Source organism: Thamnophis elegans, chromosome 10 (assembly GCF_009769535.1).
Source record: "Thamnophis elegans isolate rThaEle1 chromosome 10, rThaEle1.pri, whole genome shotgun sequence".
Taxonomy (NCBI): domain Eukaryota; kingdom Metazoa; phylum Chordata; class Lepidosauria; order Squamata; family Colubridae; genus Thamnophis; species Thamnophis elegans.
The window spans coordinates 38,904,398-38,931,751 of record NC_045550.1 but is presented as its reverse complement, the minus strand read 5'-3'; the positions used below and the strand labels follow the sequence as shown (position 1 = coordinate 38,931,751).

The following is a 27,354-nucleotide window of genomic DNA, read 5'->3' as shown; positions in this document are numbered from 1 at the left end:
GTCCAAAGATGTTTCCATGGTCATGTGGCCATCATGACTAAACCCCAAAGGGGCACAGAACGCTGTTACCTTCCAACTAAAGGTGGTCATTATTTTTCTATTTGCATTTTTACATGCTTTTGAACTGTTAGGTTGGCAGAAGCTGAGACAAGTAACAGAAGCTCACTCCATTACATGGCGCCAGGGATTCGAACCGCCAAACTGCCAACCTTTCTGATTGACAAGCTCAGCGTCTTAGCCGCTGGTTAGTTCGGAGGTGAACAAGAATGACAAATGCTCACGTTTTAGTGATAGCACTCTTACTATTTTATACCAAACCATCCATAAATCCATTCTGTTTTTCAGAAGTGAAAAAAACTTGTTCTCAACCAAACTTGCAGGGTTTTTTTTAATCAGACCTCTTATTCCATGCTACCTCTTCTTTCCTTTAGACTTCTCTCCTTTTCCACAAATCCACCTTTCCTTTTCACCTATTATTCTTATTTAATCTTTTTCCACTACGCAAATAAATCCAATATTTTACATGATAGCGCATGTTCATATTTACCTTTGGTATCCTGTTCTTATTACCTTTTTACTGTTGAATTTTAAATAATAAGCTCCCTTACAGATAAAAGGGATAAGTTTTGTTTAGGAAACTATGCCAAACAAATGTATCTTGGTATATTTACCTTTAAAACTAGCATCTTAGCAGCTGCATTAACAACAACAACAAGAAAAAACCATGTCTATAAAAACTTCTCAATAATTTCTAAATTTCTGAATTCAGCTTTCTTCTGCTAAATGTATGCATACTGGGTAAATGAAAATCGTTTGAATTATACAACCAATATTATTCTTGGCACTCCTGTACTTTTCAGGAATTGTCTTTTCCATCCTTCAAAGTGGCAGGTTGTGGGCACAGGGGAAAGAAGAGGGAACATATTAGTCACATAAATGGTTTTTTTTTTTAAATTACTTTTGGATCTCATCTACATTACTGAATCATCAAATTGCAAACATTTTATTTTATGATGAATATAAGTCAGTAAGTGAATCGCATATCACATTTTACCCCCCAGGAATAAAAAAATAGGAGTTCAGCATTTACCTTCAGTCCTGTCCGGCAACTTTATACTCTTACTTGTTGTTCCAGCATTTACAGTTTCAGAGGACGTGCTTAGTTTGGTACTGGGGTCTCGTTTGGGTTTTGGTGGTGGTTGCTTCCGGGAGCAGCTACTGCTATCGTCATCGGTGCCTCCAACAGAATGAAGCGATTGGGATCTTACGGTAAAACCACTTGAACAAGGGTGGGGCAGTCTGTCCTGAGGTGCAGGCATCGTCATAAATCCCATACGAAAATGTTTGCCTATGTAGCTTCCCTCGTTTGCTTTCCCCACTTCACCACCTAAGCTGTAAAGAAAGCAAAAGCATACAGATAGATATTTTACCAATCAATCAATGAACTTTAGCATGCTTATTGGCCAATTCAAAGAAGACATATTCTGGGGAAAAAAGCAAATAAATGTCATAATAAAGCTAAATAATTATGGTATGAAGTTGATGTGGTCAAAGTCCATATTTTATAAATGGTACAACAAAACAGCCACTAAGGGACTATCGTTTAATTTACTAGATTTCATGATGCTTAAAGTAGATAGTTTTAAATTGTTCATAATACTTGTTCTAATATTTAGGAAAAGCATTGCTTCACTATAACATAAATTTGTACACACCTCTTATTTCATGCAAACAATTTCATGTAAACAATGACCAACAGCTAGTACTTTGTTTAAAAACCATTCTGAATGGTTATTAATTTCACTTAATATGATTTGGATGCAAAAGATGAAAATTACAATTGCAAGTGAAATGTGAGATCACTTATATTAGGCATGAATTATCTTTTCAGGCATCAGTAGTTTTCATTGCTTCCTTCATTTTAGATAAATTTCCAAGTCCTGTCATGCTACAAATTCCTTCCATTTTGTTTTTGTCCTGATCAAAAAAATGGGCAGGTAGACTACAGAGTGATGGAAAAATATGTATTTTTTTAAAAAAAAAAAACATTCCCCACTATTTCACAACTATCGAGCAAGCTCAAAAGCACCATATTCAAACATTTTAAGAAAGAGAACAAAGTTTATAAAACACAAAACTTTTTTCAGGGGTTTTCCCCCAGAAAAGTAGAGAACAAATTTCAATGTATCACCATCTTAAAAATAGTAATTGGAACCACTAAGTGATTATGTGAGTTTTGGCTGACTTTACAACCCTTTTTGTTGTCCTCATTAAGTGGCTTCCTCCCTTGATTTTTCTTGATGGAAACTGACTCACAAGGTCACAAATTGTGATCAGATGTTTCCTAGATGCTACACCATCATATATACATGCCTGTTTAAATCTGAATCACGATCACGTGGCCACCTGGTTTCTACAACAATCCTAAATGCGACAACCAGTCATAAGTCACTTTTTAAGCACGTTGAACAGTCCCTAAACAAATGGTTGTAATCCTTGTAATCAAGGTAATCCTTCATTACCTATAATTAAATACTCATAGCTGAATATTTAATATAAGTATCATTGCTGTTAAATAAGCAGGAACATTCAGAGAGCTTTGTGGCACCTACATTTCCAGTATTCCAATATTGATTAATTTAGGTTTTCTTAATGTTGTATTTTTAAAAATAGTTTAGGATTTGAGCAACACTTGGCACACATTTTCACTGCAGTAGGTTGCTGCCCAGTCTGGAAGCAAAATGCCTACACAAAATAGTTACAACCTTGTTACTCTTCCATTTATTAAAATGCTGGAATTCTGCCAATCTCTGCTTGGTATAAAATGGAAAGATTAACCTTACACTTCTTTCAAACAACTCATCAATTGGATTATTCTTTTTAAACTAGAAAAATTTAAGCTGAGGAAGCATGGATGCAGCACCTGTCACATCAAATAATCTCTTGCACACAGACACACTTGGTTCTTCTGCATATTTGTATCAGAAAGCTCTGCATTTTTACCTAGGATTATGCCATTTATTTGATTTAGCCCCCACCCCCATTTTTTAATTTTTTTAAAGGCGATGTTTAAGTAAGCATTTTTCAATAGCTGTTGTAGAGTGGCCATGAACTAAATGATAAACTGCCACAGTTCTTTGTGACGTCGGTTTTCCCATTAGATGCTATGATTAGCAAGATTTTAAAAATATTGAAGACTGCCTCCCCCATACTCAGTAACATGTGAATAGACACATTAAACTCAAATTGGCTTATTTCTGAGTAGGCCCATAATAGATTTTACCTGTAATTTTAAAGCAGAAAACCAATATCTTAATGGCAATAGGACTAAACAATGAAATGAAATGTAACTGAATAGAGAACAAAAACCAATGAGATTTTTTTTTCTATTCTTTTTAAGCAACACCTCAGTAATGAAGGTAATGCAATGCGCTCTACATGGGGCAGCCTTTGAAGAGTATTTGGAGACTACAACTCGTCCAGAATGCAGCCGCGCGAGCGATTGTGGGTGCACCTTCGGTACACCCACGTTACACCTATCCTCCGCGAGCTGCACTGGTCTCCAGATACGCTTCAAAGTGCTAGTCGTAACTTATAAAGCCCTTCATGGTATTGGACCTGGGTACTTAAGAGACCGCCTTCTGCCAATTACCTCCCACAGACCCGTTAGATCGCACAGGGTCGGCCTCCTCCGGGTTCTGTCTACCAGCCAATGCCATCTGGCTACTACCCGGGGGAGGGCCTTCTCTGTTGCAGCTCTGGCCCTTTGGAATGAACTCCCCGCGGAGATTCGGACCCTCACCCCTCTCCAGGCCTTCCAGAAAGCCGTCAAAACCTGGCTGTGCCGGCAAGCCTGGGGTTGATGAGTTCCCCTCCCCTCTCGACTTGTATGGCTGTATGACTCTTGTGTATTTTAATTATATGTATTGTGTTTGTATCCCCTTTCCCCTTTTGAGTTGTTCGCTGCCCTGAGTCCCTCCCGGAGAAGAGCGGCATACAAATAAATTAAATCTGAAATCTGAAATCTTAATGCTCACAATTTGGGAAGTGGGTGGGTGGGATCAGATTATGATTGTGCAGGATACTAATAAATATAATTGTATAAAATATTCCCTAAATACTCTTTTTATATCTTCAAATGAAGCACACTTAAAACCTTAGTAACCAATTTCTTTTCCCTCTTTTTTTGTTGTATCTTGTACTTTGTATCTTTACATTCCACTGAGAATCAGCCTGCTGAAATGTTAGTAAACTCTATAAAGATATTATAATATAGCCATGCAAAAAATTTGGCATGTTTTCACTGATTTCTAAATCATACGGCAATTAGTTTCAGTTCCTCATGAATGTTAATGCTAAAAGAACAAAAAATAGGATGTTATAATGAAAGCTGAAACTACTTTTGTTTCACCTTTAAAACATATAAAGGTAAAGGTATCTATGTCTAATCATGTCTGCCTCTAGGGCATGGTGCTTATCCCGATTTCCTGGCTGAAGGAGCCAATGCTGTTTGAAGATCATTTCTGTGCTCATTTGACCAGCATGGCTATCTTCCAAAGTTGCTGTTACCTTCCCACCAAAGTGTACCTATTAATCTACTTGCATTTGCATGCTTTAGAACTGTTAGGTCAGCAGGGGCTGGGGCAAGAATGGAATGGAAGCTCATCCCATTGCGTGGTGCTTGGGTCTTGAACCCAGGCTGTCAATTTTCCAGCTGGCAAGCTTAGCATCTTTAACCACTGAGCCATCACATCCCCTCTTGAAACATATATTCTTCATATCAAGATCCCATCTTGCAGAGTTTTCTTATCAGAACAATCCCATTTGGCATTTTATTTAGTAATTTATCACTTTAATCTAGGAGCAAAAATGCGATACATAGAAAAATTTGTCTTTCTCCTCTGAATGAGTCCATACCAATCAATAGAAGAAGTGAAAATTCTTAGATTAATGCTACCCACACCATATAGAAGCTTATATAGTTGCATATTCTGACAACTATTTTTTCCACAAGTTTCCATTTAGAAATTTGTGAAAAGTACTGTTGGTTTTTTCAGTTGACCATAATTGAAACAGCTATAGCTTTTATCTTATTTCTACACATTTTCATTGTGCCCAGAAATCATCATTAAGGGTCAAATATATATGAAATTTCCTGGGTTTTTTTATATTGTTGGTTTTGTCTTGAACATTGATGTAAGGAGAATTAGTTGATCAGAGGCCTGTCTGCTCTTCCCCTTTTATACCATAGGAAACAATGCAAGATTAAGATGTGTTTTTCTGCAATAGAAAATGAGGCCAGATAATATAAATGGTTGTGTAGATGATCTCATTCTGTTACTTTTGACAGAACAAGGTCTGTGATCTTCACTATTCAAAAGATAAGCTCTTGCTTATTTCAAAATTCTATTACAGGAATTTCAGCATTCTGAAAATGCTGCACAGCTTATTGATATATATATAGAAATATAAGTCCAGAATATTTCCTTAAGAGCTTTCCATTCAGACTTGGTCAGGTTCAAATTGTATAAGTTGCAATGAAGAACTGTCTGAAATCCAATACAGAATAACTCATTTTGAAAAGAAGTATACTAAAATGCAAAAATAAGAATATATATTTCAGATAGTTTATTGTCTAGTAATCCTATTGATGAATATTTGCTTTGGAATTGCATTTTTGATCATGGTGAGAATAGTTATTGTGGAAAATAATTGTCATAAATTTCAAGCTTTGGGACTTTGGCTATCCTAGACACTTAACCAGCATGCTTTCAGATTTGTGCTGGATTGAGGTTAAAAATCTATATAGAGATTTTTTTCCATGAAAAAAGAACCTTACAATACCATATCACAAATCCAAATTTTATCAAAGATAAATTTATTTATTAATGGATACAGAGAACCTCCATGGCCCCGACCAAGGAATTTCAACAAAGGTTCAAGACATTTTTTAAATATTATAACTTGAGTTACATATGCATTTTCTCACTTTGGAAAAAGAATATAAGCAACTTCTCCTCCAAACTAATTAGCACATTCAGATTTTAGGTAGCACAGGATACAATCCATTAGGAACATTTTCCTGTGTGAACCCCACTGACAGCTGTACAAAAATATGGAAATTCGTGGTAGATTGTGCTTGATGTTTTCCAATTCAATTATTTAAATCTAATGACATTTCTTTCTTTCGTTGACAAATTATCTGAGAATTAAGAACTCAAGCTTCTTTGAAATCTCTCTTTCCATTAACAATATATATAAAATATTATATTGAGCATATATTTTATATGTGTCTATACTTATGCAAACATAACTTTTTTTACTTAGTGTCAGAAAAGTTCTTTCAGGATTAGCATAAATTGGAGCTGTAAATTGGAATGTGTCTAAAAATTGAAGCTGCACTATTTTTAATCCAGTCAAGACAAGATTCTTTAGTCCATGAAGAATCCCATTAATGGGAGGAGAAAAATAAGAAGGCTTACATCCTAACAGCTGCACATAAGCTACTCTTGAAAAAATATACTGCATAACTATATTACAAACTGATCTTTTTTTCAGTCTTGTGCACAGCTGTGTGCAGATTAGTACATATGAATAAAATACATCTTTTTAAAATGCAAAGTATTTTGAGTTTATTTAGATTATTTCTTTCTGAATAAGGCTCTTGATTTATGGTGTGGCTGTTGGTTTTCTGTGTCATCGGTACTATTCCTTTCCCAATGGAAATGTTTGTATGGCAGAGTACATCTTTACTCCCAGTCTTAGTTTTAAAACAGATTCATGAAGAGCCCTGGACCTCCTACATTTAAACCATATAACTATATATTTCAACCAATAAAGAGTTAAGCTTAAGCACCTGGCCATAGAGTGCCAAATAAAATGGAATTATATTTCATTCCATTGCAGAAGGGCATCTATACGTCTAGGATGGAATCTAGTTCTCATTTATTTCATTGCCAATTTTCATTGGCTAATCTCAAAAAAACATTAGCAGGAGATTTGATCTGGTAGTATTTAGAAGAAAAACTATCAAGAAATCTCTAGATTATGGTCTGATAATAAAAAACAAGTTCCACACAGGGCAGTGGCAAACCATTTCCATACTATTACTTCAAAAATACCATGAATATAATTATCAAGATGTCACATGCAAATGAAAGGAGACTTTGAAATTTTCTTTAGTTATAGCTACAGAAAAGTATTGAGATTTTTGTAGTGATACTATAAACCAAAATGGAGGAATGCAGAGATTTTTAAGGGAATAGTAGCAATAAGATTATTAACAATAATCTTACAATAATTACAATAACAATAAGGAATATGGTGGCTCAGTAGCTAAGATGTTGAGCTTGTCAATCAGAAAGGTCGGCAGTTTGGCAGTTCAAATCCCTAGCGCCACATAACAGAGTGAGCTCCCATTACTTGTCCCTGCTTCTGCCAACCTAGCAGTTTGAAAGCATGTACAAATGAAAGTAGAAAAAATAGGAACCACCTTTGGTGGAAAGATAACAGCATTCCATGTACCTTCAGTGTTTAGTCATGCCGGCCACATGATCACAGAAAATGTCTTCAGACAGTGCTGGATCTTTGGCTTTGAAATGGAGATGAACACTGCCTCCTAGAGTCAGGAATGTCTAGCACCTACGTACAAGGGGAACCTTTACCTTTAACGATAAGATACAATGAAAAGTAGAAGTTCTTCTTTGTAGCCTCAGTTTGGAATAGGAAAATCTACTCCAAACATGAATGTAACAAAGCTCCAAAACAAAAAGTAGAATCCATTCAACTGCCCAGCTCTGCAGAACTCTCCTGTGCTAGCATGAGGTTTTGGCTGACTTTTTGGCAACACCAAGATGCCAAAAAAGTTGCCCGTGAAAAGTTTTTGCATTAGGAAAATTTCTGCATGATCTCTTTGGTGCTGTCAAGGTTACCTGATTTAGGGGGAAAATTTTCAGCCTGAAAAACTCATAATCATGGAATTCCAAGCTCATGTAGAATAACTGCACAGTCTGACACATTATCTATAGGGCCATATAATGCTTGCCTCAAAGTGCTACAATGGTCTTCGTTGGCTGATGGAGGAATTTTCTCTCCCATATCTTAAAATTAATTTTCAAATAAAATTGATCTTCCTGGCTGTCAAGGAGCATCTTTTGGTTAGAAAATATTAATCATGGTTCAATGAACCAGAACTTTTGTGAACCTTTTTCATTTATCACGTAGGTATCTTTGCCGCTGTGCTTAATTTCCATCCCTCTTATTGAATGTTGTTTAAGGGCTGTCACTGCATGTTTCTGATCCAACATCAAAAAGGCATTAAACTAAATAAAAACATATTTTCATTTCTTATTTCTGAAACAAAATAAGTTGATTTGACAATGCTCACTCCTGAAGAAATTCTTATACACAATGAATAATAGCAATAGTTTATCATGCACCAGTGCTAACATACATTGTCCCAATATACCTTAATATCTAGCATGCCCGCTTTTTTACTACAACAATCCAGATTCTGAAGACTAATCATACAATATAAAAGTCATGTACTGAATTGCTCAATCTTACATAATTGCAAGCACCAGAACATAACTTGTAAAACTGAGTGAGAAAACTCTAATATTAGTCACCTACTCTTGTCCTCTGTGCATGTGAATCTAAAGACACATGACTTTAATATGCTAAAATTACTCCATCCAATATTGTAGATCAGCATTGACAGCTTTCAGACTTGTTTTTCATCCATGCCTAAAAGGCTGCAGGGTCTCGCTCACTAACATTCAAATTTTCCTTTGAAATATGTGCTGGAGTTATATTTATAGAACATCTTTATTCATAACAAAATCATAGCTAGTGCTACAATGGAATATTTAATCCTTTATGCCTAACTTTAATACTGGTGAGTTTATTTCTTGATAGAAGGGACTTTCAATTGGGACTGTCACATGAATAATTAAAATAAGATCTCTGTTTCTCTCTCTGTTTTTGTGTATATAATGGCATTTATTTTATACCATCATACTATTCTGTTCTGGGTAGGCAACATGATACAGAATGACATGATACAGAATACAGGCAATGAATAAGACATAATAAAACAAAGATGCTAAAAATAAGTGATAAGAATAATTAAGCAAAATAGTTAAATATGATTTGCATCACCCCTATTCACCATTTTTCCATATTTTTTATTCTTTATGTTTCTTTCTACCATATCAACATACCATTAATATGTGATCTTTATTTCTTAAATTTTTGTATTTTTGTATTCAATTCCACAATTTGTCTCAACCCATCCACTCTTTTTCCATATATCTATTCTACAATTCAATCTTAATTCATTCTGGGAATTTTTTCAAAGTAGTCATTCACTTTCCAATCAATATATATTGATTCACTCATTTACTCTTCATACTGCCTCTATTTCCAATATATTAGTCCTACTGCTTCCACTTTGGATATTTTTTAAAATCATCTTAAATATTTTAATGTAAAATTTAAAGTATATAATGATGTACAGAGAGATACTGTATACACAACACAGACGCCCAAGCTATTGTTTCTGACACACTAAATAATTGCTTATGTACTTACCACATCTCTTATATTGTATTTTATATAGTTCAATAGACAATACAGAATCAAAATACAGTAAGAATTTCTAATAAAATATTCCCTCAACTAAATTGGTTATGCATTATATGACCATATTGTAATATTTTCCTTCCCCACTTCTTTTTGGAGAAGGGGAATAGATATTATATTCACATTATTTGAGTATACAAATATGCCTGCTTTTGTAAAAACAAATTATTTTGAGACATTTTGAAAAATACATCCAAATCAGTTTGCCCGTGTCTTGTTTTGTTTTGTTAATATAGATTTTTAATATAGATTTTTCTTTGACATGCATGGATTTCCTTTCATAGTCAGTAAATAAAGTTTTTACATGCCTGTTCTTGAAGGTGATGCTTTTATTTTATTTTATTGGGGGGGGGGGCTTGTAATGCTTTCATAAATATGCTGTGTCTATAATCTTTTACAAATCATTACCATTTTATAGATAGAAAAATGATAGATATAGAGCTTCTCAAATATAGGAAAATAATATAATCTCATTAAGTATCATATTTTACCTCCTGAAAGAAAAAAAAAGAAGTATTTCTTTCTTATATCTTTTGGCACCACATTGAATTCAACATCATCCCTGTAGCTTGAAACTGTTTCAGAGAAAGAAATAGCAATTTCCCCACCACTCTTTTAAATTAATTTTTAAAGGAAGTCCAGGCAGCCTGAAATAAACATTTGTAACATTTATTTCTTTGCAATTAACTTTGAGTGAACTATTCTGCACCTCCTGGAATGGTTTGAAATATAAAAGACCAGCCTTTCTCAACTCGTGTTCCAATAAATCCCAAAGTCCCATAAGGGATTGCTAGAAGCTCCACAAAAAGAATCATTTTTGAACTTCATAACCTTAGAATAGAATAACAGAGTTGGAAGGGACCTTGGAGGTCTTCTAGTCCAACCCTCTTCTCAGGCAGGAAACCCTGCACCACTTCAGACAAATGATTGTCCAATATCTTCTTAAAACTTCCAGTGTTGGAGCATTCACTACTTCTGGACGCAAGTTGTTCCACTGATTAATTGTTCTAACTGTCAGGAAATTTCTCCTTAGCTCTAAGTTGCTTCTCTCTTTGACCAGTTTCCACCCATTGCTTCTTATCCTACCCACAGGTGCTTTGGAGAATAGCTTGATTCCCTTTCTTTGTGGCAGCCCCTGAGATATTGGAACACTGCTATCATGTCTCCCCTGGTCCTTCTTTTCATTAAACTAAACATTACCCAATTCCTGCAACTGTTCTTCATATGTTTTAGCCTCAAGTCCCCTACTAACTTGTACAATGCTAGTGTTCAAAGTGGTGAAAAATGTATGTGTTGCAACTAACTATGTGCTGTCGAGCTGCTGCTTTGCTGTTATAAACACTATAAAACACATATTACATTAGACATGCATAGTCCTATGATATTTTTCAAACTTGTTAAGATTTTTATGCAGGGGTTCCCTATGTCTTGAAAATTAATTTAAAGGTTTCACCTGAATAAAAAGTTGTAAAAGTCTGGTTTGGATTATATATGTGTGAATGCTGTGCTATTACTTCTCTCTACATATAAACAATTATCCTCTGATCTATCCTCTGAATTGAGAAAGGAGTAATTTATTTGGAAGAACAGAGAATTTTGCCTGGAACCTAAGAGAGCAAAGCCAATTCAATTCAAAGCATTTTTCCCATTCTGACTTGGGCACATTTTGTACAGCTGGGACACTTTTAAATCAAAACCTGATAAAGGTAATCAAACCATGCAAATGAAGCAAAAATAGTCATGTTTGAGCCTTACTCGGAACAGATTTGGTATTTTCTTGAACCATCTCAAAATAGAATAGAATAGAATAGAATGTAACCACTAGTTCTATTATTATGTGGCTCTGTTTTGGCACAATTCATTAACTGTCGAATTATATGATTACCAGAGAAAAGAGATATGTTTGATTGAGATTAAAACTGATTTAACAACATGCCCATTGGATATATGGCTATAAATAAAGGTCTAATAAATCAAGATGGTAGCTATAATCAAATTCTACCACTTTTTAAATCCATCAGTCAGCCTGCTCTCTAGAACATCTTAGTCCCAAGTGAGGTCAGTTCCAATTCTCCTGACCTTCCATAAGATCTTAAAGAACTGGCTCTTCTAATTGGCTTGAGGTGCCAACAGAGTATTGTGGTTCGTTGACTGCCAGCGGAGTCAGAGGAGTCAGAAGAGATGGAGGGGGTGCCTAGGTTCCCATCAAAGCTGGCGGAAGGCTCTGAGGATCAGGAGGTCTCAGAGCCTGATGAAGAGCAGGGCCCATCTACACATACTCAAGTGGAGAGACAGCTGTTTTTGAGGCCTGACATGAACAAGAGGGAGGAACAGTTGGGCCCTGTCCCAGATGTGCATATGCACAGAGAGGTATGGAGAGGAGAATAATGCAGGACTGATGAACAGCTATCTAGGAGAAAAAGGAGACATTAACAAGCCCCTTCCTGGTTGGGATATAAGGAGGAGAGGTGTGGGAGGCGTGGGTGTCAGAGACTTCATGCTCCAGAACGGTTCTCTCTGGTAGATTCCTTGCCAGGATTTACTTGCCACTAACCAGGTTGGTAAGGACTCTGTGTTGTGATTGAAATATTAATTGAGGCTCACTGCTCCCTACTCCCTACTCCTTGGGGAATTGTTACAGCTTGTGAATCACCTATGGATGTGTGACCTGGAGCTGTCAGTGGATGCTGTGAATTCCTGCCTTTCTAAATAAAAAGGGCTTTTTTCTCATGAGTAGGCTGTTGAGCGGGGCTCATGAAGGCTGGGTCAGAAGAGGGGCTTCATGTTGGGAATGGTTGATGAACAACAGATCCCACCTTATCCCCCTTTCATCATATGCCCTTTCCCCATCTTTTTAGCTAGGTTGATTTTACAGTATTTACTGTACTGCATTTATATTATTACAAATGATATAGTTTTATGTTTTAGTACTGTAAGCCACCCAGAATTATTGTGTGTCAAGATGGGCTGCTAATAAATTTTACAAACAAACAAACAAGACACTTGTCAAAATTGCCAGGTGGACCAAACAGGAACATGACCAGATGAGTTAATTCTACTTAATTGTAGGCTACCTTAAAAGAATTTTGCAAGTCTAAACATGCAATTCTTCTCTACGTTTTTTACAGCCTGATTAGGAAGTGTAAAATTAGGAAGGGTCTCTTCCAAGGCTCTTGCCCCACTTACTTTTCTAATATAAACTACATTGTCTCTTATCTGAGCCTTCCCTAGACAGTATCTCAGGCACCTACATCCCATTATTCCACTGCCCTGATTTTTCTTTTCACCAGGCCTGCAGATGTACCTAAATGTAATCCAGCTCTCCAATACATTTAGTTTAGATTATATTGATACTGATAATTCTAAATATCTTTGAGGCGGGGAAGCCTTGCCGTGCCAGTCCTTCCTTCTCCTTGTTTTCTCCCTTTAATGTCTGAAGAGCACTGGACCACACCTTGTTCCCAATTACAGAAAGAAAATGCAGAAAGCACCTACATGCTGCAGGGAGATTTGTACAGGTGGCAACATAGAGAAAGACTCTGCAGGCAAAAAAGTGGCGCTACCATCACAATAAACTGCAGATTAGCAGGCAACTGATGGTGAAGGAGAAGCAAGCTTGGAGTTCAGAAAACTAAAAGCAGACAAGCTGAAAGGGGAAGCAAAGCCCAGCAGCCTTACTACTCCAGCAGAGATGCTGAGAGCCTACAGCCATTTAGCAACTGGTGAAGCATCTGCCTTCCACCTTACTGCCCTCAGCAGAGACTGGGAAATTATACAAAGCTAACTTTGCCACAGCGCTGTAGTATAGCTGCTGATGGAAACACTAATTTGTTGGTGGCTAAAGACTTTGTTAAAAGCTCAGGCAACAAAAGATTGTTCATTGCATTGTTTAGAAATTATACAAACACACTGGCACAGACATAGGCTTTAGTATAATATAAGTGTAAATTTAAAGGTTAGGAAACAGGAAAATTTGTTAAACCTTTTACATAAGAAAATCCTCCCTGTAAACACAGAGAAGATAAAAACTATCTCTTTGTTAGCAATCTGTACCATTTCCCAAAAAGAACCCCTCACAATTTCAAAGATCTTATTTTCTTCCAAATGTAAGCATTTTTAATATTACATCTTACCATCTAACTCTTAAAATACCAATAGAAAAATTGACTTTATCACTTTATCAGCTGTCAATGTGATATTAGGGCATATATGATGCCAGTAGACCAATTCTGCTTAGTCTGCTTTAGCTGCCTGTATGAAAAGCCCTTTTCCTGAACCTCACAGACATTCATATATTGCAATTGCAACTGGAAGTGCTTAAATGATTAATAGTGATATAGCTATTATGTTTCATAAAACAGCTTATCAGATTAAATCTACTTCTATTTTATTTTTTTGTCACCTTGGAGAAAAATCTGAGTGTACTTTCCTCAAAATTCAGTTGCCTTCATTTAAATGACACTTTGTTAGACTATATCCTTTTTGCAAGCTTTACTTACTTTACCTGTAAATTTATTATCTAGTTCTAGTAAAAGATAAAAATGATATAAATAATTTGTTCATTTGCAATTATTATTAATGAGGAAACCGAACTTCAGATCCAAATACAATAAGATGCCCTGCAGATCCATTCTAAGTGAATCAATTTATTTTCTGTTCCAAAATATGTATCAAATTTTCTTACCAAGTCCTTGATAAATATTCAAAATTTAAAATTATTTTCATTTGAAATAATCATTAATAGTCTCATCCATTTCAAACCTAAATATAAAGTAACAGAGTTAGACCTGCTAAAAAGACTGTTTCCCATTTATTAATCTATTTTTCAAGAAATATTCACCAAACTGTTTCTATTTGGAGATTTTTTTTCCCCGTGATCTGGTTGTCATTAATTTGGTTGGTTTATGTTGCTATTAGCACCATTTATCAGTTTCCAGTTATTCAAAATAAGTTTTTAAAATTTATTTTTCATGCTGGTTGGTTTTTGTTTTTTTTTGTTTCTTGGCTGCTAATATTTTCTTTATTTTTCTGATTACTCTATTTTTAGAAGACTTGTGTAATTTTATTGTAAACCTCCCTGAACGGGGCAGTAGATGGTCAATTGGGAGAGGTTCAGAAATTGAAGATTAAGCCACCATATTTCCAGTTCTTAACAGTTCATTATGAAGAAGACAATATAAGGGTCATTATTACTAGCTTCCCTCCCATGTGAGTGACCACTATCCCATCTTTGCTAGCATTCTAGGAAAGATGCTGAGAGTTATACCTTTCCCATTAATCACTCTTATGAAGATGGACAATTATACTCCCTGATAATGGAATGGTGGGGCTACTGATGCACAGCAGTTGCTGAAGAACGAAGCCTAGCAATTATTTGCAGAGATCTGCAATCCTCTTTCCTATAAACATTAATTATGAAAAAGATCTGTTACCACAAGCAAAAATGCTGACACTTTGGAATATGTATGTTATATGCGTGTGTTTGCTGGAGAAAAGATTTATCTTATAATGATACCATGAACAATATAGTGACTTCTTGTGGGCCTTAATATAGTAGAAAAGCAAATACATATTGACAAATACATAGTTTCAAAACATCATTTATTTCTACCAACCATTTCTTTTATTTACAATGCTGTTTGTATTTGTAATCTGACTCCTTTAAGGAAACTCTTAAACATGAACCTAAGCCCTAGTACTTTGATGTGGTGAAGTCCAGGGGTGAGTTGTTACTGGCATTACTGCCGATTCGACATGCAAAAACTTTTGCGCCTGCGTGCTCGCATGCATGCCAAATGCACGTTCTGCACGTGTGCGCATTTGCATCTAAAAAGGTCTGTGTATGCGCAGAACATTAGAAAAGGTAAAAAATGAAATTTTTGCAATGAAGAAAATCAAGATGGCGCCACCACTGATAGAACCAGTTCGGAGCATGGCAGGAACGCACTTCTGGTGAAGTCTTTCAAAAGTTTTTCCAAGATAATTTTTTATATAGTAAGCAGGATTTTGTTTGTCTCAATTCCTGAAACACATTCCTCTTTGAACATTAGCATTTGAATAATCATTTGGTTATGACAGTTGTGATCTAAATGTATGTATGTTTTTTTTTTAAAAAAATCTACTGATGCTTCTGCAGGTTTGGGCTCAGGAAGATGTAAACTGAAGGGGGAACAGGCAGTCTGGAAGATGAATTAACAGCAGAAAAGATAAATAAGTCAATAGTACTGCTCTAACTTCCTGGCAACATAGCTTTGTGTGATAGAGCACAGAGATAAATGGATGTAAAACTTCGGAAGCAAAGCATAAAACAGAGAATAAAAATTATGAAGTACTTCATGGATGGAAAACTATATGCAGTGTTATCAAAAACAAAACAAAACCCTGCAACAATACTCATTCAGTAGATTTATAATATTGAGCATTTGCACTGCACGTTCACCGATAGCTTTTTTGGTTGTTGTCTGAAAATGGAACGCCATTAAAATCTAGATCTTTGATATAAATAAATGTCAATGAAAATCTGAAGAAATAACCAGAGTTGTAATTTAAAGATATCAGCCTGGATCATTTTGAAAAGTTGGAAACTAATGAGCCTGGAAATTTAAATTTGGATCTAAAGTTTATTACAACAATTATTCAGCTATGGCTCATATGATTCGCACAATGTTACTCATGTAAAAAACTTTGCATCTGCATCTAAAACACAGCTGATTTATGGTATATGGCTTCCAAGGGTACTCAAATACCAGCCCAAAATTGCACTCAGAAACTAAATCAGAGATTCCACTAGGTAGTAAAGCTGATACAGAGGTGGCATTGGCTTACCTTCCCTTCCAATTTGCAAATGTGAGTGTGTATGTGCACAGTCTTTGGTGCATGTATTTTTGGCGAAAAAAGGGCCTAAATGGGATGCCATAGAGCTGGGGCAAGTGGGCGATTTCCTCTACAGGGTGGGCGAACCAGTAGAATACCACCTCTGTTGATATACTAGTCAGATCTGCAAGCTGTTACTACAGTGAAATTTAATATGTAGGGACTCATATTCTCATATTCCATTGGCCACAGGCAAGATGTTTCTACAGATTACTATTTGCTCCGCCAACAAATTTTGATGCTGAGGTTGCTGTAGGGTCAAAAATGTAGGAGATTACTACTGTTATCCTTCTAGGTCTCAGTAATTGTAGAGAATATTACTTTGACAAAAATATGACCATTTTGATTGTTTCATAAGTTAAACATGGTACCAAAATCTACATAAATGACAAATGTGCTTCCAAAATTGGACTTCACTCAGATGAACAAAATAGAATTCTAATGGCATTGTAGCAAACACAAATTGAAATTATGTTAGATGTTGTATTCTAGTTGATGGTTTTGGATCAGCGGTTATGAAAACCTTGCAGGAACTTGCTAGATATGAATTCTAGATCTCTTTTTGCTTCTGTTGTTGGAAACATACCTAATCAGCAGTTCCTTTTTAGTAGCAGTAGGTTCTGAGGGATCTCTGAACTTTTTGGCTGAGGAGCTTTATTTGTTTAATAGGCTCTTTATATTGCCAGCTGCCCAATTAATTAAAAGGTTGGGAACTTTGGCAAGCAGACTAATTTTAGAACGGAGAAAGAATAAGGACTTCAAAAAAAATGTGACATTGATTGGTGAACATAATTCAGAGGTATTTAGGGAATCTGTTAGCTGGGCATTTTGACTGCAGAGCTTGCATGCATATTCTGATCATCCAGCATTTAAGTACAATGGGTACCAGCTAAACTCCATATCATATAGTCGTTTGCAAAGAAACATTTGGAAAGAAAACATTTGTAGAATTCAATAGATAAATAAAATCTGGGAGCTTATAAGACCTCCCAGTATAAGCATTATCAAAGAAGCACAGGATTATGAATGCCATGGTTACTGTTAATTTTGCAGTCATTTGAAGATTTCCACTCTAGATGGCTGATTTAATAATTAAAAGTGCTGCCAAGAATGAGTCCTGTCTCTCAAAAAACTACTAAATATTTAACACACAGCTGAAACTTTCCAGGAAACATTTCATGTGAAGAGTGTAGAGTGGTTTGTGTTGAATTTTTTATTACAAAATGGTGCCTAAACCTTCAGCTGCTAAAAGTGTAAAACGAATGCTGGCTTTTCTCCCAAGACATGTACCATTACATCCCCCTGATTTGCTTTAGTTTTCGCCCCCTATTGCTACTTTTTTAAAACTACTACAAATTAAGGAAAGGCTGTTAGCTTTCTTTTACTGTCTTGTAAAAGAATGTTCTAGCTTGTTCAGTGTGTATTTGTAATTCCACTTAAAAGAACCCAGGAGAAAACAGCTAATATGCTAGATTGAAGCTTCAGTTTGACCTATGTGGGTAAATCTCTGCATAATGTAGGGAGGCATATGTCTTCAAGTACTGTAATTTTAAAGCTAAATTATTATTTTTAATTGAAATTTAAATTATTGTTTAAAATTTAAAGCTAAAGACCTGAATATTAAGGTATTTTTAGAGCATTTTTTTTCTGTTCTTACATGTTTGTCAGCAAATGTTCATAAGAAGCATAGTTTTGCATGTGCAATTGTGATAGGCTATGAAAAGCAACAAGATTTCTAATAACATCCCCTCTGAGGCTACATATATACTCATGGTGCACCTATTAGTTTACATTCATTTTGTACAATTTCAGCAATAGCTGTAGGGTCAGTTGAAGGTTTGAAGGTGCCCAAATGAAATTGTTCCTTGGTGGATTCATTTCTCTGCCAATGAGCCCCTTCTGGATTGTCTTTCTGGAACATATGAAAGCACCCCAAGAAAAACTTGTTTGTATCCACAGAAGTTTCTACAAATAATTTGCAAAAATGTTTTCAATGCCTTGGAAACTGCAATCTTCATACAAAACCTCTAGAAACAATGTTAACTTCATTGGTTCCAGTATACCGAAGTAGATTTATTGATCTTGTAAAATGCCTGAGTTATTCCACAGGGACAAATGAAGACTTTACTGGTTTACTGACCTATTTTTACAAGAATCTGAGAGGTTCTTAAATCACAAATATAGCAATAATTTGTATGAATCTAGTTACCCTAGATATTTAGAAGTAAAAAAGAAATATTGAATGACTGGTTTATCAGTGACAATGATGCCAATTCAATTACGCAGTTGATTAATAATCAGTAAAGCAGAGAGGAAAAAGGCAGTACTTCTTACTGCATCATTTAAAGGCAGTACTTCCTACTGTATCAGAAATTATATTTTATTATCACAAAATACATTTGACTTTATAAATTATGACTGTTTCTATTCTCTTATGAGTATTCTTTATCTATTTTCACGTTGAAAATAACAATTGTATGAAAAGATAGTTTTGTTTCTTTAATCAAAGAAAGTGCTATTTCTTCTTCTTCTTCTTCTTCTTCTTCTTCTTCTTCTTCTTCTTCTTCTTCTTCTTCTTCTTCTTCTTCTATATCTGTCATCAGACGTTGACGATCATGTTGGCAATCCTATTTTTATCAACAGCTGCACAAAAAAGTGCTGCTGAGTTTTGTCCAAACCAGTCCCTTAGATTTTGAAGCCATCATGTTCTTCTTCTGTCTGGACCTCATTTGCCTTCAATCTTTCCCTGCAGGATTAAGTGAAATATGGCAAGTGTTGCATCATATGTCCAAAATATGATTTTGCTGTTTAATGGTTTTGATGATTTCCCTTTGCTTTCCAAGGCAGCTTTCCCACATTCTCATTTCTGAATTTGTCAACCCAGCTTATTCAGCCGTCTGTAAATCCACAATGTACTATTTAGTTGTTGTTTTTCTTCTGTTCAGTCATATCTGATTCTCGGAGACTGCTGGACAGGACCTAGGAATTTTCTTAGTAAATTTTTCACAAGCTGTTTGCCATTGCTTCCTTCCTAGAACTGAGCGAAAGTAATTGTCTCAGGTTCACCCAAAGTGGGAATAGAATTCATGGTCTCCCAAGTACTAGTCTGATGCCTTCACTATTGCACCAAAGCTCTACTATTCAATTATGTATCTTATTCCACCTATGTGACTTGTAAATGTCATTAAGAGAAAATGATAATCACTTTGTTTTTTTAAAAAAAAATACAATAGAGAGGCTTTTTGCATAGTTTGTCATCTGCTGATTTATTACACTGCTCACATTACTTTAACACTCTTACAATTTTGTTTTCTTTTGATTAATAGTATTTAAGTTTAAGCCAAGTAAAATAAAAATATCCCTCCAACATAGAATGACTCTTGAGTCTACAGAAGAAAACACTGTATGGTTTTTAGTACTATTTCTTGCAGATCCCGCCCACCCTCTACAAGGGAATGGGAAGCCACTGCCATCCTTCACACATTTACCTGAAAATAAGTTCTGTTGAACTGAATGGGATTTGGTTCAGAGTAAAGATGCTTAGAGTTGCATTAGGAATGAACTTCTGGCAATCAAGCAGTAGCATTTGTCTTACTAGATGCCCCAAAGACATAGATTAAATTGCAAAACTCTCTCTATATATAATAGATTTCATACACAAATAGACACTTATAATAAAATGGGCTAGTTCATTCAAATATCTGCATATTAGCTGCAGGGTATTGTTAGGATTAAAAATTGGTAGATATCTTAAACTAGGTCAGACTGTTAATTTAATTCAGCATTAGGAAGTATATGGTACTTCTGCTCATTGATGTGTTCATAATAATCTCCCTTGGTGCCCAACCTCACTTGAGTTTTTAAAATATATAGTCTAATTAAAAATAAATAAATAATAGGAAGTTGGCCTATCAAAAAACCCAGCTTCCAGTATTATATTTATTTCCAAGAATCTCTGGTTATAGAATATAGCATATATAGCATATTTACATACATACATATACATGCACATGTGCACGCACGCACGCACGCGCACACACACACACACACACACACACACACACACACACACACACACACACACACATATATATATATATATATATATATATATATATATATATATATATATATATATATATATATATATATATTAGTTCTGAAGGGCTAAATCAAAAGCTTGCTAAACTCTCCTTAATTCCAAAACAGAATGACCAAAGTAACTAAAGAAATAAACTCTTGACATAGCCATTTTGTCAATAGTAGCTATTTTTTCAAATACATTTTAAAACAAAAACTGTGTCCTACATATTCTTCCTGATGTGACAAATTAGCATTGTTTACTATCAGTGATAACAGCTTATAGTTATGGGTGGCCTGTGGCTCCATGGAACCAGAGACTTGGCTAGATGACTCCATTTTTAACAAATTTTCCTTTCACTTTGTCTGTATTTTAACTATTTGTTACTATGTTTTTTATATTTGCATTCTCTGTTTTTATATATTTTTTAATCTATTTGTTGGGAGACAAATGACATCCAGAGTCACATTTGGTGGTCAGATGGGAGGCAATATAAACAAACAAATAAGTAAACATAGTCAAATCTGACTGGATATTTGGCCAGACTTCAGCAAATCTCTTCTACATCATTACTTGGTCACATTACTGGTCACAAGAGATGGAAGCTACCACCAAACCTGGAGTGAGATGGGGAAATACCATCAACACTATCTGAACTTAGGAGGAATGTGCAATCAAGATGACTTTGAAAAGATTCCAGCTTATCCAAAGCATTTGAAAACTCAGTTAACCAAATTTGCTCATGCATAAAGAAGGATACAGCTCTTTTCAGTGTGTGTGTGTGTGTGTGTGTGTGTGTGTGCGTGTGTAAGAACTGACATAAACTGAAATTTATGTCAGACAGCAAGCTTTTCATGTTGGATTAATTTGATGCTCATGATTTCCTGACTCAACAACACATAAATCATGCCAGCCATCACACAGTGACAACAGTCCCTGCAGTTGTTCTTTTATATTGCACCACATGTAGTGGGAGGTGAATGCAAAGCAGCTTGTGTTTGCATCAGACTCGGGAAGAAATAGTTTTCAGATATAAATTCACCTTGATTCTTCACAGTGAAAAATACGTCAATAATTGCACCACACTAAGAGAAAGAAAAGATCTGTATTTTAGCTTCATATATTGTAAGAAGAACATACAAGAGGTTTAAAATTTTCTTTATATTATGTTATATTAATTTTTATTTGTGCCTGTTATATGTTTAATAAATTACAACCTGGAAAAAATTTAAACTTAGGAGAATATGTATTCTTCAAGAGTGCATGAATTTGAGACTTGAAGATGGCAAAATGTTAGATGAGACTTAAGATTCAGAAGCAGCAAGAATTGGAGAGAATTTGTTCAAGATTTAATTTGCAAGCCAGAGATGCTTAGGTGAGATGAGTGGTGCAGAAGTTTGATAAATAAACAAATAAACTCAAGCACCCGTAAAAATTGTTATAAACATTGAAAGAGTGATTGTATATTCGTGAAAGTATGTATCTGTTCCAGAACTTGTAAATTGGCTTGATTAAATGTGTCAATTTTAATCCCTTGAATTAGATTTATTAGCAAGCAGAGGAAAAGTCAAACAATATGACTCCGTGTGGTCTAGGTTTAATTCATTGTTCCAAAGTAGAATTATAACAAAATGAAAAAAGTTATATAATTTCAAATATGATTGTGTGGAAGAACTGATTTTCTTTTATATTTAGAATTATATATGATTTATTGTGTGTGTTTAGTTATGTTGAGTTGTTCAGGGAAATTTTTAATTTTCATTTATTTTTTCCCCCTGGCTTTGTTTTCTGGGGGAATGGGGATATCTTTCTCAAAATCTTTCTTAGGATATTTTTTTTAATAGGTTAAATTTTGTAATGGAACTCTCTGACCCTGGAAATGAAAATGAATATTTCCAAAGTATTACATAACACGAACAGATATACATGTTGATGATGTCAAGTAAACAATCACCATCCTCTCCATCAAAGCAAGATTTTGTTAGACAGAGGATCAAAGGGAATATGAAGATGTGCCTTACCATGCAATAATCACTGATAAATGGGGGCCTGAAACATATCCAGTTTCCAAGATTCTTAGAACCTAACTCACTATTTCTCAAATTTGCCAATATTAAGATGTGTTGACTTCAACTCCCAGAATTCTCCAGCCACCAATGTGAATCCTTTAAGCTGTGTATTCACTTATAGAGTAATATTACAAGTGTGTTGTTATGTAATTACTTAGCGAATAATTATATGATAATATTAATTATAATGTTTTGACATTTAATAAAATGAAATCTTGGTTCAAGGACTTCACCACAGAAGCACTTTCAATTATTGTCTACGGACCTCTTTTAAGGCAAAAACCACAGAGATGAGAAAGGGACAGTATAACTGTGCTGAAAGTATGTGAGCTAATGCAAAACCGTGCCTAATTTGATTTTTTTTAAAAAAATCACAAATAGTTTAAAAAGTAAAATTGTACTAAATATTGAAGAGGCTATGTATCCTGATTACTTTCTATTCTAGGCTGGAAATCTTGTTGGTGTGTCTTGTTGTCAAGGTTATCCTCTTTTTTGAATAATGTTTATGTTCTGCAGGGGAAAATATTCTTTGCGTGGCTTTCTCTGGTATATCTATCTGTATTATCATTTGTTTGTTTATTATTTATTTATTTATTCTTCAAGTGTTGACTGCTGACAACTTCTTAGACTAGTCCCTATCATTTTCTTGACAAGGTTTTGCAGAAGTGCTTTGCCATTACGATCTTCAAAGAAAGGGAAGAAGAGAGGGATATTCGCACCTTCCTGAGAAAATATGCTTCATCCAAGATCATCCAGGTTCTATGGATCTAGAACTCATGGTCTCCCAGTTCCTAGTCGGATGCCTTAACCACTACACTAACTGGCTCTCTATCATTATGAATGTATTATGATTACTCTATACACATTTGACTATGTTATAAATAAGCCTTGGCATATAATATATAGACTAACAGCACACTTTCTATCTTATATCCACTCACACAATAAAAATGACTCAATATAAATTAAGGTAGAAAAATAACAGTAAAGCAACTCAAGGAAGTTTTTATTTTGGTAGACCTCACAGCAAATGGTGGGAAACAATTTGCAGGGTAACTGCAAAGAATCTGGATATAGTATAGGCACACAGATCAGACAAAGAGATGAAAGTTAAGAAATAATAAATAGAAAAAGAGAACCATTTTAATGTAGTGGTTAAGGCACTGGGTTTGAAAACAAGAAACTGTGAGTTATGGTCTTGCCTTAGACCAGTGTTTCTCAACCTTGGCAACTTGAAGATGTCTGGACTTGAAGTCCCAGAATTCCCCAGCCAGCGAATGCTGGCTGGGGAATTCTGGGACTTCAAGTCCAGACATCTTCAAGTTGCCAAGGTTGAGAAACACTGCCTTAGACATAGTGACATTGGTTTCAGTCCTAGGAAGTAGGCAGGGGGAAAATACTCTATAAAAACATAGGGACTGGAGCAGGCCGTGGTCAGGACTGGCTTGAAGAGACAATCTCTCTCCCTCCAAAATGTATGGATTTGAGTAAACATAGGGGCCCACACAATTCCCAAAACAGCATCTGAAGAAATCTGGATCTTTTTATCTTCTTGCCTTCCAAGTGAAATGCCCTAAACGTGCATTCTGGCAGAAAAGAAATTAGCAGACTAGTGCTCCCCCAAGGATTCTTGAGAGGCAGGCATGTGAGGAAAATAAAACTCATTGGGCTGGCTACTCATATCAGCATCACAGAGCACACTAGAGCACTTCACTCCTCCCTCCCTAGCCCACATTTCTTGTCCAGATGTAAAAGAAAAGTTACAATAATGTCAACGAATCCCTCTCTTTAACGTCCACAAACCCTGTGATCTATCCCCGTGATAATAAAGAAATAAAGGACTGAAATCAACAATGGTATTAACCCCACCCCTCTTGTATCTATGCATGTATGCATGCATAAAGAACTCTGCAGACTGAAAAACCCAGAGCACCAGGAGATAATCTATAAATGGATGGTTTATTTATATATTGATTTTCCCTTACATATAATGGTTATTCAAAAGCAATTCAGAGGTTATTCCAAATTTCCATTAACAAAATTTAAAATTAAAAACTGGAATGTTTTTATTAAATTTGTATAAGGTTGAAGCCGTTGTAAGAAATGTCCTTCTGGGTTCAGCTCCAAGTGGGGGGAAAGACACTGGAGACATGGAGGCTGCTTCAATGTTGGGAGGAGAAGAAGAGAAGGCAGGGCTGAGATGCTGAAAGTCCCTGGTTTTATGTCCTCTCTGGCCTTTGATCTTGAATTTGTATTCTGATTGGTTGTCAGACTCCCAAGGGGCCATGCAGGGGCAACTCTCTAGGCTGTGTTTTGAATCCAGGTTTGGTTGAGTTATCAGATTCCATGTGGTGAAGGCTAATCATGCCTTAATCCCATCCCCCTGGAGCTGAAGAGGAGAACTCTTTGTTATGTAAAGGGACTGGCTTGGGCATCTTAATGGCCCTTTGACAAAGGGAGGTGGGGGCAGGAAGCTGCAGGGAGCTATTCTGTCTTTAAAATATGTTTCTTCTTTTTCACATCCAGAGAAATATTCTGCCTTTTCCATATTTCCTAGGATGTTTCTTTTTTCTGGGAGAGGGCTGGGTGATAAAATCCTACAAGTCAAATCAATTAACATCTGGAATATAATAGTTGTAAAAGATAACTATCCTTCTATAGATAAACTCACTGAAATGAATGGAGTGAATGTAATGTAGCAATCATTTTTCTTTGACAGACAGTTTAACATCACTGGCCAAAAATCTGCCTATCAATGATATCCAGGCAATGTAATAGTTATTGTAGTCAATGAACTTTTGCACTGTGAAATCTACATAATCTTTCAAAATTCATCTAGGCAGTGGGTGCATATTAGGATTAATTCCTCTCTCCAATGTTAACAGTTGAAAGAGCACTAAGGAATGGATTAGGGATTTTGGCTTAAAATCATCAGAGTTCTTAAATCCCGATGTGGCGTGCATATGAGATAATATAAAATGCTGTTTAGGCACTCTGCTATGCAGCTATATAATCCTACAGATGTTAACTTGAGACAGCCCTTCTACATATAAGAGGAAGAGAGAAAAACACATATTATATCATAACTTTACAAGCTGATAGCAAATTTTCTATTTTGCATTACATTCTGTTTGTTGGATATTAGGTAAATAGAAACCTAAGAGAAAATGGGGCATGCTATTTCAAACTGAAAGATCGAAAAATTTTACTATTACTTTGAATTGCATAAGGCACAACCCATAAGCTTCCTTTTATTGAATGCATTATATATAATAACTACTGTTTGAAGGTTTAATTGGAAGATTAATCACTGAGGGCAAATTGTAACCTGAGAGTTGAGATAATTGGTGGAGGATTATTTTAGTTCTGGTACATTACTGAAAAAGAAAACTAGTACAGATGACTTTGTTTATAACAATGAGAGGTATTACGTAACACATAATTCCCATCTTTGCTCAAATATTTCAAAAGGGGTTTACTATTATTTAATATGTGTTTCAATGAAATCAGTAATTTAAATACTAATCAATGAATATTTTTCAATTAAATATCAGAAATGCATTGTCATATAATAAGGTAAGAAACTGTTTTCTTATATGACGGGATTTACAACAATGTATTTTCTTTTTCTTTGATGATTTGTACAGAATTTATTTGTTTAAGAGCGTTATCTGCCAACTCATTTTATGAAATATAATTCAGAGAAGTTCATAGCAAGAGTAAAAAAACACCTTTCTGGCACCCTGTTACTATAGTTAATGGGGTTTAGTCCCATAAATATACATATATTTTGGATATGAATTATTTTATTACATACACCAGTGGTTCTCAAGCTTTTCTTCATCAGGCCCTCCTTTAAATATCTTTTGGGGCCACGTACCATGGCCACAGACCACCAAGACTTAACTCAAGATTTAAATCATAACATTTTTTCAAGTCTTTGTGGACATTGTGATGACATTGCACCTGCCCCAGGGCTCCACAGACCACAGGTTGAGAAGCACTTTTCAATTTGAATATCTTCAAAGTACTACACAGTTCAAGGAAGCAAAACAGTAAACTGAGAATCAAGTATCTTTTATGCAATTGCTCCTCTGATTTTCACCAAAGAAGAAAGCAATCAGCCAAAACAGCCCAAACAAGTATCTACACCTTGGATGGAAAGGTTTGCAAGGTGTAATAAATGAGCATGGTTTGTGACAGAGCTTGTTTGCTTATTAAAGAATGGTTTAACCTTTTTTATTTATTATTTTAATATTGCAGGTGCTAACTATTGCTTTAATTTCTCCAGGCAATTTACAAAGAAAAATGATAATATACATTTGAAAACAAAAGCACAATAAATGCCAATATTTTAATTTAAAAAAACCCTAAAACACTAACATTAAGAGCCTTGGATTCATAAATATGCTTTATGTCAGTGGTGAAATGTAAAAGATTTTGCCACTGGTTCTCTGGGTGTGTCTTTGTGGGCATGTCTTGGTGGGGTTGATGTGACTGGGTGGGCGTGGCCAATTTTTTAATTTTTAAAGCATTTTTACTACCTATTTGCCCGAACTGATAGTAAAAATGCTTTAAGAAGTGAAAAAAAAGGTTCAGCTATGCCATGTGATTGTGGGAACCTTTTTTCCCCACTTTTTAAAGCACTTTTTTACTACCATTTTGACCGAATAGGTAGCAAACAAATCT

At 35.3% G+C, this 27,354-nt stretch overlaps 1 protein-coding gene across 1 annotated transcript in view; it reads right to left on the bottom strand.

The window, feature by feature from the left end:
* The window catches only part of NYAP2 (neuronal tyrosine-phosphorylated phosphoinositide-3-kinase adaptor 2), a 133,542-nt gene that overhangs the window by 60,494 nt on the left and 45,694 nt on the right, over nucleotides 1-27,354 (bottom strand). The window contains exon 3 of the mRNA XM_032225678.1: nucleotides 1,091-1,392. Coding sequence (XP_032081569.1) covers nucleotides 1,091-1,392 — 302 coding nt within the window. The remainder of the gene's footprint in view (nucleotides 1-1,090; nucleotides 1,393-27,354) is intronic.